The 22142-nt window shown below is 41.1% G+C and overlaps 1 protein-coding gene across 1 annotated transcript in view; it reads right to left on the bottom strand.

The window, feature by feature from the left end:
- The window catches only part of LOC101340305 (adhesion G-protein coupled receptor F2), a 29036-nt gene extending 7227 nt beyond the window's left edge, over positions 1 to 21809 (bottom strand). The window contains 10 exon segments of the mRNA XM_004391347.1: positions 5214 to 5255; positions 13162 to 13298; positions 13685 to 14261; positions 14263 to 14550; positions 14552 to 14913; positions 15862 to 16080; positions 17177 to 17344; positions 18103 to 18145; positions 21739 to 21782; positions 21785 to 21809. Of these exon segments, the coding sequence (XP_004391404.1) occupies positions 5214 to 5255; positions 13162 to 13298; positions 13685 to 14261; positions 14263 to 14550; positions 14552 to 14913; positions 15862 to 16080; positions 17177 to 17344; positions 18103 to 18145; positions 21739 to 21782; positions 21785 to 21809 (1905 nt within the window).
- Positions 21810 to 22142: the final 333 nt, after the last annotated feature.

The raw sequence follows: 22142 nt of genomic DNA, 5'->3' as shown, positions 1-22142 counted from the left end.
ATTCCTTTACACCAACAAAGAGAACCTCGAAGAGGAAATCACCAAATCAATACCATTTACAATAGCCCGCAAGAAGATAAAATACTTAGGAATAAATCTAACCAGAGATGAAAAAGAGCTAGGCAATGAAAACTATGAGACACTACTGCAGGAAACCAAAAGAGATCTGTATAAGTGGAAAAACATACCTTGCTCATGGATAGGTAGACTCAACATTGTGAAAATGTCAATTCTACCCAAGGTGATCTACAGATACAATGCAATCCCAATCCAAATCCCAACGGCACTTTTTAATGAGATGGAGAAACAAATCACCAACGTCATATGGAAAGGGAAGAGGCCCGAATAAGTAAAATATTACTCAAGAAGAAGAAAAAAATTGGAGGCCTTACAATACCTGATTTTAGAACCCATTTTAGAACCTATTGCCATGGTAGTCAGAACAGCCTGGTACTGGTACAACAACAGATACATACACCAATGGAATAGAACTGAGAACCCAGACATAAATTCATCCACCTATGAACAGCAGATATTTGACAAAGGCCCAAAGTCCATTAACTGAGGAAGACACAAGTCTCTTTAACAAATGCTGCTAGCATAACTGGATATCTATTTGCAAAAAACTGAAACAAGACCCATACCTCACACCATGCACAAAAACTAACTCAAAATGGATCAAAGACTTAAATGTAAAATCAAAAACGATAAAGATCATGGAAGAAAAAATAGGGACAACGCTAGGAGCCCTAATACATGGCATAACACAATACGAACTGTAAGTGACAATGCACAAGCACCAGAACAGAGACTAGATAAATGGGAGTTCCTAAAAATGGAACACTTAGGCTCATCAAAAGACTTCACCAAAAGAGTCAAAAGACAACCTACAGACTGGGAAAAAAATTTTGGCTACGACAAATCCAATCAGCGCCTAATCTCTAAAATCTACAAGATACTGCAGAACCTCAACAACAAAAAGACAACTCAATTAAACAATGGGCAAAGGATATGAACAGGCACTTCAACAAAGAAGATATTCAGATGGCTAACAGATACATGAAGAAATGCTCACGATTATTAGCCATTAGAGAAATGCAGATTGAAACCACAATGAGATATCATCTCACCCCAACAAGGATAGCATTAATCCAAAAAACACAAAATAATAAATGCTGGGGAGGTTGTGGAGAGACTGGAACACTTATATACTGTTGGTGGGAATGTAAAATTGTACAACCACTTTGGAAATCGATTTCGCACTTCCTTAAAAAACTAGAAATAAAAGTACCATATGATCCAGCTATCCCGCTCCTTGGAATATATCCTAGAGAAATAAGAGCCATCACATGAATAGATATATGCACACCCGTGTTCATTGCAGCACTGTTCACAATAGCAAAAAGATGGAAACAACCTAGGTGCCCATTAACGGACGAATGGATAAACAAATTATGGTATAACCACACAGTGGAATACTACACAATGATGAAGAACAATGATGAAGCCATGAAAAATAACATGGAGGAAGCTGGAGGTCATTATGCTGAGCGAATATAGTCAGTCACAAAAGGACAAATATTGTATAAGACCACTATTATAAGAACTCAAGAAAAGGTTTAAACACAGAAAACATTATTTGATGGTTACGAGGGTGGAGAGGGAGGGTGAGGGTTATTTACTAATTAGATAGTAGAAAAGAATTATCTTAGGTGAAGGGAAGGACAGCACACACTACAGGGGAAGTCAGTACAACTGGACTAAACCAAAGCTAAGAAGTTTCCTGAATACAATCAAACACTTTGAGGAACAGAGTAGCAGGGGTAGGGATCTGGGGACCATGCTTTCAGGGAACATCTAGGTCAACTGGCATAATAAAGCTTATTAAGAAAATGTTCTGCATCTTACTTTGGTGAGTGGCGTCTGGGGTCTTAAAAGCTTGCAAGCCTAAGATGCATTAATTGGTCCCAACCACCTGGAGTAAAGGAGAATGAAGAACACCAAAGGCACAAGGAAAGTATTAGCCCAAGAGACAGAAAGGGCCACATAAACCAGAGACTTCATCAGCCTGAGACCAGAAGAACTAGATGGTGCCAGGCTACCACCAATGGACAGCCCTGACAGGGAACACAACAGAGGGTCCCTGATGGAGCAGGGGAAAGATGGGGTGCAAAACTCAGATTCTAGTAAAAAGAGCAGACTTAATGGTCTGACTGAGACTGGAGGAACCCCGGAATGCACAGCCCCTGGATTCTCTATTAGCCCAGAACTAAAACAATTTCCGAGGCCAACTCTTCAGACAGGGATTGGACTGGACTGTGGAACATAAAGTGATACTCGTAAGGAGTGTGCCTCTTAGCTCAAGTAGATACAGAGACTAAACGGGCAGCTTCTGTCCAGAAGTGAGATGGGAAGGCAGAGAGGGTTAGGAGCTGGTTGAATGGACGTGGGGAATCAGGGGTGGAAAGGAGGAGTGTGCTGTCACAGTATGGGGAGAGCAATTAGAGTCACATAACAGCATATGTATAAATTTTTGTATGGGAAAAAATAAAAAATAAGTAAATAAAAAAAAGAAAAGAAGATGAAGCGCTCAAGAAGGCTATCACTTGACACTTCTGAAAAACAGCACAAAATGTTTAGGTGGTAGTTTTAGCAACATTCCATATGCCAGAAACTCCAACACTGTTTGGATTTTGACAAACTTTTAAAATGAAAAATTTAGTACAAAAGTGTTACCTCTGATAATCTGGAGATCCATTTTGCAGAGGTTACTCAATACTCTAAGGCTTCTCTTACCTGGATAGTAAACAAAAGGAGTTAAGAATTTAAAAACTGTAAGAAGTTGACATATGTGCTTGGGACTGAAAAATATTGTAGTAAGGGTGTGTGTTACCAGCTCACTCCTGTTGATAGGATACAGAGGGGTCAGTGATCTGGCCTCATGGTCTGGGAAAAGGTAGGGAAAAAGGGAAAAATGAGAGAAGTGAAACTGGTATGTCGTTATTGTTGTGCCATCAAGTTGATTCCGACTCATAGTGACCCCATGTGACAGAGAACTGCCCCATAGGGTTTCCTAGGCTGTAATCTTTATAGGAGCAGACCACCAGATCTTTTCTCTCTTGGAACTGGTATAGGAGACTCACATTCAGGGGGCTTAAACATGGACCTAATGACTAAGACATACAGTTTTGCCACAAATTCGAAGATTCTTTGACATAGCTTTGGGAGTATTTTATTAAGCACTTGAATAATTTAAAAATTCCCATAGTTTATCAATTATTCAAACCTCCTTTCTAGAGAGCCAGTCAATGGTTTAAAAAAACAGAATTCGAGACTACATAGCATAGGTCTGCGGAACCAAGAAAATAAGAATAATAAATAATAATTGTATTTTGTATTATCATTTTCAAAGTGCTTTTCACACCTATCAACTCATTTCATCCTGGAAATAATTCTCTAAGACAGATACTATTATCCCCATTTTACAACTGAGGAAATTAAGACTCTGAGATTAAGTCATGTTCAAAGTCAGTCAGCTACTAAGAGAAAGAACCGGGACTTGAACTCATGTAGTCTGACTGCAATCATCCTGTTAGTTTCCCTAAAGCTTCCTGGCTTAGTGCAGGCATTTTCTTATTTCCCCTTGCTTTTCCTTTCTGCTACACAAAATGTTATTCACCTCTCAAGGCCTTATAGAAGTTTTGTCTTCACAATTAACGTACACCAAAGTTCTCCAGCTCAGAGTAACGTCACCTTTCCCCCCCAAAAAATGCAGTATTCATTGTAACACAGCAGGCTCCAAAGAGAGAGAAGCGCTCTCTGGAGCTGGGGCTGGTGGGTTGCTGATACTTTGGCTACAGATGCTAGTTATGGTACTCTGAGTAATAAAAAACATAATCATGATATATATCTTAAATTCTTCCTGTGGGTTTTCACTTACAAAATTGCACTTGTTCTTCACCATAATCTAGTGGGGTAGGCAGGGAAAGCATCACTATCCCTTCAGTCCATTTCAGGAAATCCTGGTGGTGTAGTGGTTAAGAGCTACAGCTGCTGACTAAAAGATCAGCAGTTTAAATCCACAAGGTGTTCCTTGGAAATCCCAGGGGGAGTTCTACTCTGTCCTATAGGGTCACTATAGGTTGGAATCCATGGCAACGGGTTTTTTTTTTGGGGGGGGGGGCGGTTCACAGGGGTTAAGGAACTTCCCAGTGGCACACAGCTAGTAAAGAGAAATATCAGGACTAGCATTCTGACTTTCACCTCTGAATAATTTTTACTAGATTGATACGATATCTTCATGATCTGAGAGGAAAGAAGAGAACGAAAGAACATTGTGACATTTTCCTTCACAATACAACTTAATAGAAAAAAAAAAAAAACCATGAAATAACCCTGTGGTGGAGTTGTTTGCATCCACATCTGGGAAGGGTTTTTTCGCATGTCTCATTCCAAAAGTCACAGTAATACAACGGTAAAAGGGTGATTTTAGGAGCCTGAGGAAACATTTGATGTTTTGTTCATTTGTTTACTTTTTGTGTTTGGAGAATTCCCTACCTTGAGGCCATTGCTCTCCAAGGTAAAAGCAAGTAATTCATTCTCCCAACCTCCCTTGCAGTTAAGGTGCAGGCATGTGAATCCTGATTGGCTGTGTGTTAGCCAATCAGACACAACAGTGCAAAGACGTGGGCTCCAACAGGCAGGGTGGAGTTTAAGCAACCAATTCTAACTTAAGCACTCAAGTGAGCTGTGCTATCTGTGCTCAGCAGAAGAGAGTAGGCAATGGTGTCTCTTGTGGAGGAGTTCTGTGCCATGAATTGGAAATTATTCCTCATGTGCAGCCTCCAAACTACCAAGTCAAAAAGAGACCCTCCCAAAGATGATATCCCAAGCTTAAATAAATTTCTTTTCTGCTTCAGCTAGTTAGAGTGGGTATCTGTTGAGATCTTGAGCAAGTTACTTATCACTCCGAGTCTGTTTCCTCATCTGTAAAACTGAAAGTACTGATACCCAGGATTGTTTTAAGGATTAACGTTAATGGGTACAAAATGCTTAAAAGGTGGTATATATTACTTGTACTGTGAAGAGCAGGGATGCCCTGGTCATGTGTCTGGACAAATGATTGAGAGAGACTGTCACTGACTGGTCTTTTCAAGCGAGCATTTCAGAGCCAAATGCAATAATGCAAAGAAAATAGCAAGGAGTCACAGTACCTTTGGATCCAGGATTGTTCCAAACACCAAGATGAAGAAACCCTGAGAAACACAGAAGAGGGAGGAAGAGCTATTTACAAAATAATAATGATAGTAGTAGTAGCAGCAGTAATAATAATAATAATAACCAGTATTCAATATCAGTTCCTATTCTGGGAAAAAGAAAACACTCTTACTAAATCTAAAACACCCGTTTTAAGGTCACAACACCTAGATTCATTCATTCAACGGATATGGATTGAGCATTTTCCATATGCCAGCCCCTGTTCAGTAAACCAGACAGACCAAGGTCTCTGCCTTCCTTCAGGAATATTTCAGGAATTTCTTTTTAAGTTGGGCAAAATGAAAGTCTTCTGCATTTAACGTGAGCTGTGCATCTTACCTGAATATAATGGTCAAAGAAAGAGTCAAAGATGTTAAGTAAAGGATGGCAGCTTCACAGTGCCTGGACAATCAGTTATGAAAGAAGCCTCCACAGGAAAGAGCGTAAGCAGCTATGCTCATCTTCCATGACACCTTCAACCTCCTTCCCCTATCTACAGCCTAAGGATGTAATAAGACTTCGAAAAAAAAATCAAATACATGCATCCCCAGAAAAATTGATACAACACAAAATAGATTGCATTTCTAAGTCAAAACAGGGCTCGGAAAGAGGGGTTCTATGAAGGTATAAAGGGAATTAATTAGTTCTCATACTCCTTATCGTCCATGCAAAGAGACCCCATTAAATTTATCAGCAGATTGTTCCTCCATAGTTATAGTTCATTGTAGTTTTCAAAGTTTTTTGTTTTTTTCACATCTGTTGGCACAAAGCCACCCTGAAAGAAGGCAGGACAGGTGTTAGCCCCATTTTACAGATAAGAAAAAGGAAGCTCAGAGATTCAACTTTCAAAATGTGATAGAAAGCAACAAATATTGTACAAAATTTCTGTTGAGTATGCAGTCACTCGGGTCTTGGCTCCCCTGAGAAGGGAGGTGGGATGATGGCCAAGTATGCTCCTTGTTAACTTGCTCCCATTTCATAAGTGGATGTGAACCGCTACCCAGCCCAGAGGCATATGACTGTAATGCAAGAGGCACCACAAATATGATACAACCAGTTGCTCATTAGGGAAAGCAATACCAAACCCACGCTGCTAAGATTTGTCAAAAGCTCAGCTAAGAGGAGGAGGTCTTTGGAGGGCCCATGCAGCTTATTCATTCCACAACACACTAAAGCACATCCCTGCATTCAGCCAGTCCAGTCAACACCCAAAAGCATGGTCTCCATGTAGCTTTTATCAGATTGCTTTTTCTGTATGGCACTAATAGCCTACGAGAAAATTATTGAGATCTGTCATCCTGTCTGTTAAGAAAATGGCATTGATAGCATGGTCTATTAGTTATGAAGTATCATTACTGTAAAGATGCTTGAGACAATTCTTTCCAGCCTACTTTTTGGTACTAGGAAATACATTCCAAATCAGAATCTCCAGGAATTCAGTCCAAGAATTAATTTTTTAAAATATCCAGAACCACAATTCTAGCATGATTCCTCCACAAATACAGGTTCCTTTGGCTAATGAAGAATTTCTCCCCTCACAAAATTTTTAATTACTGGAAATTGGACTATTTATATTTGTATTTGTAAAATTTAGGATAATGCTTGGCACAAGTATATACTCAGTAAATGTGGGCTCTGTGTTTGTGTGTGTGTATATATATGTGTGTTTAGTTATGTAATTATTCAGTCTGCATCTGTATAGCAGGAGTCCCTAGATGAGACAAACTGTTAACTCACTGGGCTGCTAACCTTGAGGTGGGTGGTTCAAGTTCACCCAGAGGAGCCTCGGAAGAAAGGGCTGGCGATCTACTTCCAAAAAATCAGCCTTTGAAAACCATGTGAAGCACAGTTCTACTCTGACACACATGGGATCGCCATGAATCAAAATCACCTTGATGGCAATTGGGTTTTGGGTTTTGTTTCTTTTTCTTTTTTTTTTTTTTCTTAAATGTGTATAGCCATGAATACTTAACAGGGAAATCTTCCACTAGGATCATTTATCATTGGTCCATGCCACGTTGGGAAAATATATGCAAAACATCAATCAGATAATTTGGATAAAAGATTAGTCATAAAGTTTAATATCTGACTGAGAAGGGATGAGACAATACACCTAGAAAAAATTCACTGGAAGCCGCGTCTTTGAAATTATTTTAGTAGATAAAGCAGGTAACTCTCAAGATGGTCTCCCAGGTTTTAAAATATGTACTTTCCTTTTTTCCCATCAAAACAGCTACAAGGGATCCCAAAACTTCACCTATCCACAATTACTCTCACTAAACACAAAACAGGGCACAAACCAGGAGTTATGGATTGAGAAAATGGGCTGTCAATGTAGTAATCGACTACATAATGCTTCCCTAGTAAAGGAGATCTTTGATCTTTCACCCAATGGGGGTACTCCCAGGGACAAATTACCCAATAAGCAAGGTACACACGGGCTTACTTGTGCTTACTTACTGATCTGTAGTGCACAATTTCACATGACGTGGGCTTAATTGTGTTTACTTACTAATCTGTAGTGCATAATTTCACATGATGTGGTGAAACCCATGTGAAATTTCACAAGGCAGATTAGTAATCAAACACAATTAAGCTCATGTCTACCTTGTTTACTGGTTAATCCACCCCTGCCAATGGAGTCAGTACCAGGAGATCTCCAACAGGCTCTGTCTCCTACATTTTCTGGGCCTGCCAAGTATGTTTCCGAGTCTCTCTTGCCTGTCTGCTCCTCAGCCTCAGCTATTTCTCGTCTCAGCTCACCTAGGACTTGCCTCTCCTGCTTCTTCCTGCTCAGTGGACTCCATGTCTCAGCTCGGCCGGTCTGTGGCTCCCCTTTTTCTCCTCCCTCACTGGGCTTCATGGGCACCTTTATTCCCTAGAGTGCTGGTAAGTGGCAGTAACTGACTCTGAGTGGCGGGGAGGGTGAGGGTAACTTATAGCATTTGTAGATCTCATTGGTTAAATACTCTCACCATGGTGCAAAAGGTTTGAACTAAAGTGCTAACCTAAAGGTTGGCAGTTCGGACCCACCCAGCAATACCACTGAAGCAGGTCTGGTAATCTGCTCCTGTTAAGATTACAGCCAAGAAAACCCTATAGAGCAGTTCTACTCTATAGTACATGGAGTTGTCATGAGTTTGAATCAACTCCACAGCAACTACAACAGCAAATGGCCAATTTAAATCTAGCAATGTGATGTCACTAAATACAGAGTTGGGAAGAGAAGCCCAGAAACGCACCATTTTCCAGTGGTTCCACCCTGCAGGCACAATAGATGCAAACAACTTCAAAAGCACGGTGAAATGTAGTGAAATAGTTAGGAAGTGCTGAGTTTTGAGTACTGCCCTTGTTTTTGCTATAATTTACTTAATTACATGTCTGTATAGTTTATTTGTAAATGATGTCTGTGTTTATAACCAGCTCACAAAGCTCCTGCAAATATAACAGTTGGCTGTCATGAGCTGGCTCCAGCACATTCCCTCCCCAGAGTCTGGCCTTTGCCCAACCCTGCCCTCAGCTTCTCACTGCTGGCACTGAGATGGCTCCATCCCGCTCCTTGACAGAAGTCAGGGCAGAAACTGAATTGAAACTACACGTTAAGCCTGTGATGACAGGTAAAGTAGCCAGGGACAAGCTGCTCATGGTATCACAATATAAGTGCTCCCAGCCTAGTCCAAAACAAAACACACATAAGATGGCCCCAAGGGATACAAGGAAAGGACAGTGCTGAACAGTGAGATGTAAACCCCTTAAGTCTTCATGAAGAGCAGGCATGGGATATGCTGAACTGAAATTTAGGAAAACAGGGTCTTTATCCCAATTCTATTCGTAACTAGCTGTGTAAACTTGCACTTAGTAATTACTAAGAGCTGTACAAATGTCCCTGAATGGCACAAGTTGTAATCAAAAGGTTGGTGGTTCAAAGCCACCCAGCAGCGCCGCTGAAGAAGGCCTGGTCATCTTCCCTAAAGATGACAGCCAAAAAAACTCTATGGAACTCAGTTTTAGTCTGCATACATGAAGACATCATGAGTCGGAATCAACTTGATGGCAACTAACGACAACATATAAATGTAAAAATAAAAACAGAGTCAAAATGTGAGCCCCTTGTTATTATTAATATTTTTCCCCATAGCATCACTGTGTTTGCTGTAAGATGATATTATATATAATTGAATTTTGAAAGAGAAAAATTAGATTCTTGACTTAAAATCTCTATTATCCATTAAGTAAAACATTTACTTGAAATAGTCATACTGGCTACTGCGTATATCCAAGAAACAAATATTTCAGAGGTCTTTAGAAAAACGAAAGCTTTCTTTTTAACTAGATGCTATTTACATATTTAGTATTCAATATAATTTACTTCAGCTCATTGGTGTACACTGTAACAGAACAAAAGAAAAAAATTTAATCAAGAAGGGAATTATTGTGTGGGAGAAATACTAAATAGGCAATAGATAAGTGGTATCTTGGGTGAAGGGTGAGACAGTACACAATACTGGGGAAACCAGCACAACTTGTAAAAGGAAAGGTCACGGAAGCTCCATAGACACATCCAAACTCCCTGAGGGGCTGAATTGCTGGGCGGAGGGCTGTGGAGACCATGGTCTCTGGGAACATCTAGCTCAATTGGCATAACACAGTTTATAAAAACAATGTTCTACGTGCTACCTTGGTGAGTAGCATCTCGGGTCTTAAAAGCCTGTGAGCAGCCATCTAAGATACTTCACTGGTCTCACCCCTTCGGGCGCAAGGGAGAAGGAAGAGAACAGGACACAAGGAAAAGATTAGTCCAAAGGACTAATGGACCACAGCTACCAAGACCTCCACCAGACTGAGTCCAGTACAGCTAGACGGTGCCCGCTACCACCACTGACTGCTCTGACCAGGATCACAACAGAGGGTTCTGGACAGAGGTGGAGAAGGATATAGAACAAAATTCTAACACACACAAAAAAAGACCAGATTTACTGGCCTAAAAGAGACTGGAGAAACCCCGAGAGTACAGCCCCCAGACATCTTTTTAGCTCAGTGGTGAAGTCACTTCTGAGGTACACCATTCAGCTGGGGATTAGACAGCCCCATAAAACGAAACAGGACTAATGAGGCACAGCAGTTCAGGGACAAGGACTAAAAGGCAGAAGGGGACAGGAAAGCTGGTGATAGGGAATCCAAGGTTGAGTAAGGACAGTGATGACGTGTAGTGGGGTTGTTAACCATTGTCATAGGGCAACATGTGTACTAACTGTTTAATGAGAAACTGTTTTGTTCTGTAAACCTTCACCTAAAGTGAGAATAGCAGCATAACTGGAAGAGCATAGTCGATGTCACTGAACTGTGCATGTAGAAATTTTTGAAATGGTGTATCTTTGGCTATGTATATTTTCACCAAAAAAAAAAAAAAAAGGTTGAGAAGGGAGAGGGTTGACATGTCGTGGGGTTGTTAACCAATGTCATAAAACAAAATGTGTACTACTGTTTAATGAGAAACTATTTGTTCTGTAAACCATCACCTGAAGTACAATAAAAAAATAAAGTGCTTTCCTGCCAAAAAAAAAAGAAGGAAATTATTGAATATGAAATATTATGCAGCCATTGAAAACAAAGAGGCATATTTATGTACAGTGACCAGGTAAGGTGTATTTCTATATGAAAAAGTAAGTTGTTTAATTCTACTCTGTCCTATAGGGTCGCTATGAGTCAGAATTGACTCAACTGCAGTGGGTTTTTTAATATATTTTTTAAATCCTTTATTATGCATAAACATATTTGTATATGCATAGAAAATTTTGCAAGGTTACACACGAAACTGTGAAGATTGCTTAATTCATAAAATCGAGATAGGAGGAGAGGAAGACCATTAATTTTTTTTTTTATTGTTGTGCTTTAAGTGAAAGTTTACAATCCAAGTTAGTATCTCATACCAAAATTTATACATACATTGTTATATGACCCTAGTTGCTCTCCCTATACTGTGACAGCACACTCCTGCTTTCCACCCTGGATTTCCTGTGTCCATTCAACCAGCTCCTGACCCTCTCTGCCTTCTCCTCTCACCTCTGGATAGGAGCTGCCCATTTAGTCTCTTGTATCTACTTGAGCTAAGAAGAACACTCTTCACAAGTACCATTTTATGTCTCATACTCCGGTCTAATCTTTGAAGAGTTGGCCTCGGGAATGGTTTTGGTTTTGGGCTAACAGAGATCCGGGGGTCATGTCTTCCGGGTTCCCTCCAGTCTCAGTCAAACCATTAAGTCTGATCTTCTCACTAGAATTTGAGTTCTGCACCCCACTTTTCTCCTGCTCCGTCAGGGACTTTCTGTTGTATTCCCTGTCAAGGCGGTCATTGGTGGTAGCCAGACACCATATAGTTCTTCTCGTCTCAGGCTGATGGAGTCTCTGGTTTATGTGTCCCTTTCTGTCTCTTGGGCTAATACTTTCCTTGTGTCTTTGGTGTTATTCATTCTTCTTTACTCCAGGTAGGTTGGGACCGATTGATGCATCTTAGATGGCCGCTTGCAAGCTTTTAAGACCCCAGACGCCACTCACCAAGTGGGATGCAGAACATTTTCTTAATAAACTTTGTTATGTCAATTTACCTAGATGTCCCCTGAAACCATGGTTCCCAGACCCCCTGCCCCTGCTACTCTGTCCCTCAAAGTGTTTGGTTGTATTCAGGAAACTTCTTAGCTTTGGTTTAGTCCAGTTGTGCTGACTTCACCTATAGTGTGGGTTGTCCTTCCCTTCACCTAAGATAATTCTTAAGACCATTAATTTTTAATATGACTATGGACACCCTAGTGGTACAGTGGTTAAGAGCTTGGCTGCTAACAAAAAAGGTTGGCAGTTCGAATCCACTAGCTGCTCTTTGGAAACCCTGTGGGGCAGTTCTACTCTGTCCTATAGGGTTGCTATGAGTCGGAATCAACCCAACAGCAATGGGTTTGGTTTTTTGGTTTATGTATCTTATAGCAACTCATAGCAACCCTGTAGGATACTGTAGAACTGCCCCATAGAGTTTTCTAAGCTATAGTCTTTATGTGAGCAGATTGCCAGGACTTTTTTCCTGCAGAGCTGCTTCATGGGTTTGAACCACTGACCTTTTGGTTAGCAACTGAGTCAGAATAGACTCAATGGCACACAACAACAGCAACAACATGACTGTGTATTGTTTGCCTGGTTAAAATAAGTTGTTTTCCAATGGTAACTACCATATCTAAGTGGAAGGAAATATAACAAACTTGCAAATCTTAATAACTCCAGATACATACCAAAATTGTTTTTAGGGGATGATATTTAATTTCTATATATAACAACTAAGCCTGCTGTTAGGCTGTTTTCTGATCTTTGCATCATTTTAGTACTTGGCGCTTTCCCATTCACCATTTTATTTCATTTTCCAAACAGCTCTATAAAGTGAGCAGTATTACACCCATTCTACAAGGGAGAAAAATATGGCTTAGAAAGGTTTAGCAAATATTCCAAGACCACGGTGGTGCGGTGGGAAACAGTTGCCATCAAGTCAATTCCAACTTATGGCAACCCCACGTGTGCAGAGTACAACTGTGCTCCACAGGGTTTTCAAGGCTGTAACCTTTTGGAAACATCACCAGGCCTTTCTTCCGAGGCACCTCTGGGTGGGTTCAAATTGCCAACCTTTCAGTTAATAGTTGAGTGCTTAACCATTTGTGCCACCCAGGGACTCCAAAGATCATAGTACACATTAGTAAATGAGAGAGTCTGGATTTCAATCTAGGCCTTTCTGGATCTAAAGCTCGTTTCCTTACTCAATATGCTATTCCAAATCCATTGTTATGTAGAAACCTAATGCCACAAGCTTACCATCAAACCTCTTCAGGAATCCTCACTATGGACTTGTTTGGGAGCACCTGGATTTACCTGGAAAGTGTTGAGCAAGGAGAAGATACTGTGGAAGACCAGGGAGCTATCATCGATGACTGTGGCTATTCCAAATCCCCAGGTCAGTCCCAGCAGTGGTGTGAGGATGGCGATGTTCTTGCTGATCCTCACAATGGCTCTCACTGTGGGGATATATGCCATTTAAACATGGCTGCACTATCGACAACTGCAGCCCCCACAGGCCTCTATGCTGCACAGCATATTAAGACTTGTCTCCAACACGTTGAGACTTGTCAGGATTTGTTTTCCCAAACCTATTGTCCCTTTACTGATTGGCTTGTTTTCCTGAATTCCTTCTCCCTTGCCCGCACCCAAAGCCCATTGTTTTGTTAATTGATTTATTGCTTGCTGTATTGACTATAAAATAAACTCCTGGGACTGAAGGCGGGGGTCGACTCCTCAGAGTGACCCTCCTGGCCCCACTTCTCTGTAAGAGTTGTGGCATGGTTACTGTCTCCGCTGCTCGCTGCGACAGATGGTGCCCCGTGTGAGAGGCTGCGACATCTCACTTCCTGGAAAATGGAACTGCCAGTGGCGGCTCTCTGGGTCTGAACAATCCCCAGTGTGACTGTGATCAGGTTCACCACCACTATGATCAGGGCTGAGACCACAAAGGCCAGGAGGGCCTTGGTCTCGTCCCAGTCGAGCCAGCACACCTCTGAACGCAAGTAGCCTTGGCCAGGTTCAGTGGCAGCAACTGTAATGACAGCAATGGCCAAAGGGCCCCCATAGCCCATGAAAAAGAGTGATGCCACCAGGACTGACTTGGGCAGCGTATGGAAAACAATCAGGACTCCACAGAGGATAAGGAGTGCCTTGGCAAGCATCCAGAAAAACACAGAAAGGTGTAAGAAATGAACAAAAAATGTTGCCCCCACACATCCATTATGGCATGTTATTGGACCAACAAAAAAGGAACCCACGATGAACCACACGTCAGTCATCAGCAGAGTGGCCGCAATGTTTACAATGCACAGCTGGCGCAAATATGAGACCTCTGTCTTTGTCACTTGACTCCAGACCAAGGCCTCAATGGACAAGCGACGGATCAAGCTGCAAATCGAAATGCCCAGGCCTATGGTATGTGACGTAAGTCAGGATCGGGCTCCCCAAAGCATGCGGTGACATAAGAATTGAGAAGGAGGTATAGAACCTGTTTGGCTCACATTTGCAAACAGCTTGCTCAGAGTTTTCTTGAATCATTTGACAGGCCTTCTGGTCCCATCTGCTCTCCAAGGAGTGCCAGCCAACACAATGTGTCCTCTTCTCCTCCGACTTGCTGATCTTTTCAAAAGTCAATGAGTTGTTTTTAAGTTCCTTGGGCAAGATGACAGACAGGACAAGCCCATTCACAGCAATGTCTTCAAAAAAGGCTGGCTTCCAAGATGGCCCCAAGGGTTGGAAATGCAATGCTGAGGACTGGGGAAGAGGAAGGCACATTCCGAAGCTCGTCTCTAGCAATGAACACCTGCCCGGTGACTTTATGGTCAGTGTCATTAACTCTCATTGAAAAAGTGAAATTCTTTTCAGTGTTGTCTCTGGATAGGGTGGTGCCCTTGATGTGAATGAAGGCATCTGATATGTCAATGGGATGTTTATTTATAGATAGCTTTCTTGCAAAGGAATTGACTGAGCATAGCAGGACACAGCTGCTGTTTTTCTCAGGGATGAAGGACCAGTTTGAGATGCTTTTGCTGTTAAGAATGTGGTTGGCAATGATGCTGTAACTCTACCAGTGAAGAACAGGCATTAGTACTGACCCACTCTCTGAACCCGCCAGCTCATTAAAGATTCACATTCATAGTGTGGCCTTCCAACTAGCAGTATAGGCGTCCCCTGTGAACTTCTGAGAGATGCAGAAGCTCAGGCCCCACCACAGATCTAATTAATCAGAATCTGCATTTTAATGAGATTCCCAGGTGACTCGCCTGCACATTGAAGTTTGAGTTAGAGGATACAGCCTCAGGGAATTACCTTGGCCTGCCCTCCCCCAAGTACGCAATGCCTTCCTATAAGACAGGCAAGTGGGCAACTTCCACTGTGCTCATTTCCATCATCAGCTCTGCTTCACACCTGGGCGAAACTAGCAACCTGCTTACTGTGATCAGAGTATCTATCATGTAATTAACATCTATTAAATCCCAATTGTGCGTAGGGCACTGTACAGGAGCATACTAAACTGGAAATTGACCCCAGAGGTTGAATCTACCTTTTACTATCCTCTGTTTTGAAGATTAAAAACAAACAAAATGGGTCCAATTCCACTTCACATTTCTGTGGCAGACATGTATGGCTGTTTTCTTTGCATTTGATTATTTTCCATTTTAGCAAACTGTTCTGACTCACAAATAAAAGTAAGAAAAGTCTTTCCCTCTGCAGGGCCTAGAATGGTTCTTATGGACTTCGAGCAGCCAGAATATACATTGGAAAAGCATACTCCAATGTCCACCACAGTACACAGTAAGTACTCTCTTTACATGTTGATTAAATGTGTTTGCCATTTCCATACACCTATTTCTTCAATTAAGATTTATTGAACATATGCTATGTTAGGCATTGGAGATAATGAGGTGAAAGACACTGTCCCAGGGCCCCAAGAAGCTCACAGAATACTCCAAGTAACCTGCATTCCTTTCCCACTGAAATGATGCTCTATCAAATATTGAAGGCCACTCATCTGCATCTTTGCCTCACTAACATCTGCCTTTAGCTCTGTTGATATGTTGTGTAAGAGCTGCACAATCATAGCAATGTTTCCTGGTAGCCAGGGAGACTGCTGAATGCCTTTAATTATACAAGACAAATCCTTTGGACATGTTTGCATTAATCTCTCTGTGATGGTCTCAGATTTTCCGGCATAGTGGGTTATTTTTATATTTTCTCCAAGTACTTGAATATAAATCCTGCTAAGAAATGTTTTAAATATAAAAGTACCTTTATTAAAATCCAGGACAGCCTTATTACACAACTGTATATGGCATAATGTTTTGCTATTTTACGTTTCCGAAGTCACATCTCCTGTGGAATAATTTGACCAACACCAAGGAATATGAACCAAAAAATGGAAGTTCCAACTTCCCAACTGCGTACTCCTTAACCCCACCCCGCCCCCAAAATAGCAAATATTATCTTCAGCATACCATTTCAAACCCTTTTTGTGTATTCATGTTGCTGTTGTCGGTTTCCATTGAGTCTATTCTGATTCATGGACCCTCCATGTGTTACAGAGTAGAACTGCTCCATAGGATTTTCTTGGCTGTAATATTAACAGAAGCAGATCACCAGGCCTATCTTCCTCAGTACCGCTGGATGGGTTTGAACAACCAACCTTTAGGTTAGCAGTTGATTGCAAACCATGTCACCTAGATTATATACTCTGTGTGTGTGTATAGATATAAATTATTGAAGTGATTTAAGCTTATTGTTACTATTCCCAAGGTGCAAAGCATGAGACATGAGCATATTTTAAAAATGGAAATTCTGAACTAGATTTGGAGGAATGAACTGGGACATCAAGAGAGAAAAATGACTGAAAATAGAATCTCCCAAAGATTTAAGATCTGAGTCCCACACTTTAGATCAGGGTGGCAAACTATGGCTCTAGGCTGGTCATCTCTTCTTTGTAAATAAAATTTTATAGGAAGACAGCCAGTTCATTCACTTACGTATTGTCTAGGGCTTTTTCTGCACTACAAAGGCAAAGTTGAGTAGTCACAACAGAGACCACATGGCCCACAAAATCCTAAAATATTTACTTACTTCATGTCACCAAAGGGTATGTGTGACTGAAGCACAAACTTTTAGATGCCCAAAGTTGAGAACGTGATTCTTGTGTAGAGAGAATAGATAGATGTGATATATTCACATAAAACACAGGAGACATGCTCCTCCGCCTCGTGTTCTTTCTCTCTCTTAGAGAGGGCAACAGGCATTGCCAATTTAGGGCTCCATTTTGCTCATTTAAATTGCCCACATTAGAATTCATGTTGTCAGAGAAAGGATATGATCTCAAAGATGTTGAAAGCATTAAGGGTTTGGCAGGTATCAGTGACCTTGTGCCATTTACTTTTCCTGCATAAAAGTCCCATGTTTCCCTGGTTGTCCGGAGGGCAGGGTTGGCTGCATTGGGAATTGTGCCTATTGCAGACACCATCACATCAGCCTGGGGAAAGAAAAAGCAACAGCATCAGATGAAGAGGTCTAAGCTCTGGGTTACACTGGGCCAGTCACCAAGGTGTCCCTGCAGTGAAGGTGCATAAATCCTGCAGATATCAGGTGTTTTTTCTTTGTAAAATGGAGGGGGATTGAAGTGGATATGTAATTGTCACACTTTTTTGGCAACAAAATCCTATTCTTTCCAACAAAATCTTATCCAGATCACGAATGTATAAAATAGATGAAAAAGGAACAGCCCCGGTTAAAGTAAGAGTGATGAGCCTACAGGTCAGTTCACTTTGTCACTCTCACACCCCACAAGACCTACTTCGATCCCTATAGCAGCCTCCAATACCTACTCAGATCCCTATAGCTCCCCCAGAACACAGTTTGAAAGCTACTGCTCCTCATGTTGTCTAAGAAGCCTTCCAGATCTAGAACTTTATAATGAGTTTATCAGAAAGGACTTCTCATAGTCCTACTCTTGCCATTGCCCCAAGTTGAGCTGACTCAATCCAAAGAATCTGTGGGAAAAACCTCAGAACTCTTGGACTGAGGTGGAGCAGAGAGTGCCAGAAGAAGAGGAGAACAGGGCTGGAGTCAAGGGTCCAATTTAATATGAAGGAAAAAACAAAAAAACAGAGGCCAAATGCAAGCCATCAAGGAGTTCCCTCAGCCTTGCCATAAGATGGAGGGCTATAGAAGATTCAGCTTAACAGATACACAGCAAAACCTCCATTTGATTAGAAACTGCTGTCAACATACCCTGTGTCCTGGCAGATACATTCTCCTTGTTTTCTCTGGCAGCCTAGAAAGGGAAAATCAAAATTCAAGTCAAAATCAATTGCTGATGTGCCGGCCCAATGGTTGACTTTAGTCACAGACTACACCCATGTCATAGTTGGCTATGATGCTGAGTTGACCACCAAAGCTGAGACCATGAAGTAAGTCACCATGGCCCCATTTCTCCTTCAGCATGTTCAGCTTTCTCTCCCACTGCTATTGAGTAGGAGGAGTCTTCCTTCCACTTGTACAAGAATGATCTACATTCTGTCCAGAAAATACGTGATGAGCAGAGGTGGATTTACTGGGAAGTTAATGAAGCTTGAGTTTCAGAATCCCTTGCCTCCTTCTAAACCCTGGGAGAGGGCCTCCCAATGTGCTCACATGATCATATGTTTTATTAAATTTTCAAATGTAAAATATTTTAGCAGCCATCTGTTAAGACCTTTATATTTTGCCACTCCTACCACCCCTCCTTTACACTTTCCCTCCTCTTGGGTAGCACTAGAAAGGCTGCAAGTATTTATAGGATCTGGACGGTCAAGTAGAAATTGAATTGGAGGCACATGTAGTTTCATTTAATAGAATATATTTATGTAGTTTGCAGTCATCCCTTCATTACAAAGAGGATATCAGCATATAAGTGGCATCAGTTCAAAGAGTATTTCCAATTAGTCGTAGCACAAGAAAATTCTAAATGTCCTGACACCCTGAAGCTCACAAATGAAAAAAACTGGTTAGAAGCTTTCCCCAATTTGATAGCAGTCTTGTATGTTTACATGGCATTACCAGTAACGAATTGCAAAGCTGAAAGATATTTTTCTAAACTAGTAATAATAAAAAACAAATTTGATCAATGATGCTAGAGGAAAAACTGGATAATCTTTCTATTCTGTCTATAGAAGAAGATATTACAGAGCCATTGTCATGTTAAGTATGCAGCCAAAAATGTAAGGGGAAAGTGTTAATAGAGGTGTGTCAGGCAATTCACTGAAAAAAATATTATGCTATTCTTCGGAATTTGTAATACTCTTTGGTATTTTTAAATGTGAAACCTATTGTGATTTCTTTTTTCATTTTAAGTATATATTCATTTTTTAACTTAATTTTGTGTTTGTAATTTTGCATCATTTTTTCTTTAAGATGATTCCCCCAAAAGCTGGCTCCCCCATATCATAAGCATTTCCATATCTCCCAGTTAAAGCCCCTTTGTCTGTTCCACAATCTTTATTATACCTGATCCTTCAGTGAGAGGCAGTGTCACATGTGGCTAAAAGCATGTAACCTGGGAACGCACCACCGATTTCAAGTCCCAATACCATCACATGAGACCTTAGGAAAGTTAATCTCTCTGAGCTCAGTTTCCCAACCCATAAAGTAGGGTAGAAACTATAATACTATAAATATATGAGTCTTACCTCAGAGAGTTTTATGAGGAATAAATGAGATAATCTATGAAAAACACTTAGAACGGGTCCTGGAATATTTGCTAAATGAGATATTTAGCTATTGTTATTATTCTCTGAACATGGACTTACTGAATGTCTATTACAAGCAAAGCTCAAGTTTGCCTGTGCTAAGAAGCATTCCTGGATCCAGTTTTGAATGACAAATCTTTTCCTCTTTGGCTGTTGTGGGATTTATTGTCCATACCACCAAAGCACTCAATCAGTACTTAGCATGCACTCACCTGACTGGCTATCTTGCTGTAACCTTTTTTATACATGTATACTGTCTTCGCAATTACATTGTAAGCTCCTTGAGGACAAGAATCGTGTATTTTGCTTCTTTGTATCCCCCAAAGTACCTAGTTCAGTATTTTGCACGTATATGTATGTGTATATGAAAAAACCAATTGTCATCAGGTCAACTCAGACTCATGGCAAACCTATGAGTAGAACTGTGCTCCATAGGGTTTTCAACACCTGCTTTTTCAGAAGTAGATCTCCAGGTCTTTCTTCTAAGGAGCCTCTGTGTTGACTTGAACCACCAACCTTTTGGTTAGCACCTGAACACATTAACCATTTGCACCACCCAGGGAGTCTTGTATGCTATTTACAAGGAGTTCTGGAAACTCCTTTCTTAAGTGAAGGACCTGATTCACTTCCTTACAACTAATCTACCAAACACACACATAGAAGGCCCTCTCTGTTCATTTCATTTCTAGGGTGACACCTGGCGTGGGCCACTTTAGCTTCAGATACCAACATTTCTTAACCTAATACTGTGAAAAAGACACTTGCAAAGCTGCAAGCTGCTAAATCTGCTCTGCTGCCTGGGTGAGTAGGCAATGTCAAGGGAGGGGTAGCATCCAGCAACTTGTATAATGGGAGGAGAAGGATGGAACCTTTCTGGTAAGATAATCCCAAATCATCAAAACAAACAAAAAAACAAACAAAACCAGCCTCTCAGTGCTTCTGCCTACTCTCCATATCCTGTCTTGTGGAAAAATGTGAATGAGGAAGTGGGATGAAGGGTGAAAAAAAAAAAAAATTGTACCAGGTGTGGGCTTGGGATGTCTCAGAGAAGAGGCCTTTCTGAAGGAGTCTCTAAAGCTTTCCCAGAAATTAGACACCAGTTGAGTGTTAGGGAAAGGAAAAGTGTCATGGAGAAGACTCCCATCCAGGGGCAAACTACTCACAGGATAAAATTAATGTCATTTGTAAAACTAAAAAGAACTTCCAAAGTCACTCTTTCCTGAGGAGGTTTTGTTAAGAAGGTATGTGTTAAAATCGAAAGAGCAAAAAACTGAGAATCTGAAGACAGTAGTTTTGAGCTTGGCCCTGTGACTAAAGAGTGTGCAACCTCAAGCAAATCACATTCCACACCATGGTCCTCAGTTTCCCCATCTATAAATAAGGGAGTGGAGATTCACTAGTTGATCTCAAAGCTCTCTTCCAGATATTACTGTCAAAAGTGATCAAATAATAATATTCTTTTCCTAAGAAGTTCAAAATATTTTTATGTTCTCTCTCTTTTTCTCTCTCTCTCAATGATCCTCCACAACTTATTTTAAATAAGTAACTAATAGGGAAATTAAAATGACACGTGGTATGAAGAAAAGTATTCCAGAGGGAGCCGTAGGACTCACTGCCAACAAAATTTACAACTATTACCTTACTACAAACTCTACACCAGTTAGACCTTGGGGTTCACTAGCAGCCTTCTCAAAGGAGATGCCATTGCCATTTTGGGTGGACCATGTTTTCTTGTGCCAGACCATTCCAAAGCCCTGCCCACTAAATGCAGTTAGTACCTCCTACTCATTATGACAACCCTTGCTACCCCACACATTTTCAAATGTGCTTAAGGAAGTAGTACCGCCCTGGTTAAGAGCAACTGAAAGCTTCTCCATCAGATGATATGGAAAGAAGAGTTTATCAACCTTAAATCATTTGAGCTTCATTGCATCTCTGGAATTGATGGGAAAATAATTTGTAGCTATTGGCTAAAATGGCTCTTTGGTTACCTGTAGTTGCAGTTTCTTCTGGTTGGCCAGACATCCCATCACCATCTTCTCCCTACACCTCAGCTCAGATACCTGAGAACTGGTTAACTGACTGATTTTATTTTCTGTTTGCCATCTCCATCAATTCATCCTCTTCCCCCTTTTCTTACCTGGCATAATGTTCTGCAGGACTCTGTGGGCAAAAGAAACACACAAACAGTACAGCCAAAGCTTGAGTCATGGTTTTCCACACAGCTGACTTTCTTGCTTCTACAGGAAAAAAAAAAAGGCAAAATGTCTCCAGCCTGAAGCTTTCATAGTTCCATGACACTCTAGACCCACCAGCCCTATGAGATAAGGCTCTGTTCTTAGTGTTGCCTGCTCAGACGTCTCTGCTTCAGGTGGGTGGGGCTCCCCTGTGTTCTCCCATAGACTTCACCAGGACACTGCAGGCATGAACATCAGCCTGCACTGTAAGCCTGCACTGTGAGGGCCAGGCAATTGCTCAGATATCCCCTACCTGCTGCTGTCTGTTACCAGGTGACACCTAACTTGGGAATCCCTTTAAAGGAAG

Source organism: Trichechus manatus, unplaced genomic scaffold (assembly GCF_000243295.1).
Source record: "Trichechus manatus latirostris isolate Lorelei unplaced genomic scaffold, TriManLat1.0 scaffold00065, whole genome shotgun sequence".
In the NCBI taxonomy this organism is placed as follows: Eukaryota; Metazoa; Chordata; class Mammalia; order Sirenia; family Trichechidae; genus Trichechus; species Trichechus manatus.
The sequence above is the reverse complement of the archived record's forward strand: the minus strand, read 5'-3'. Positions and strand labels throughout refer to the sequence as shown.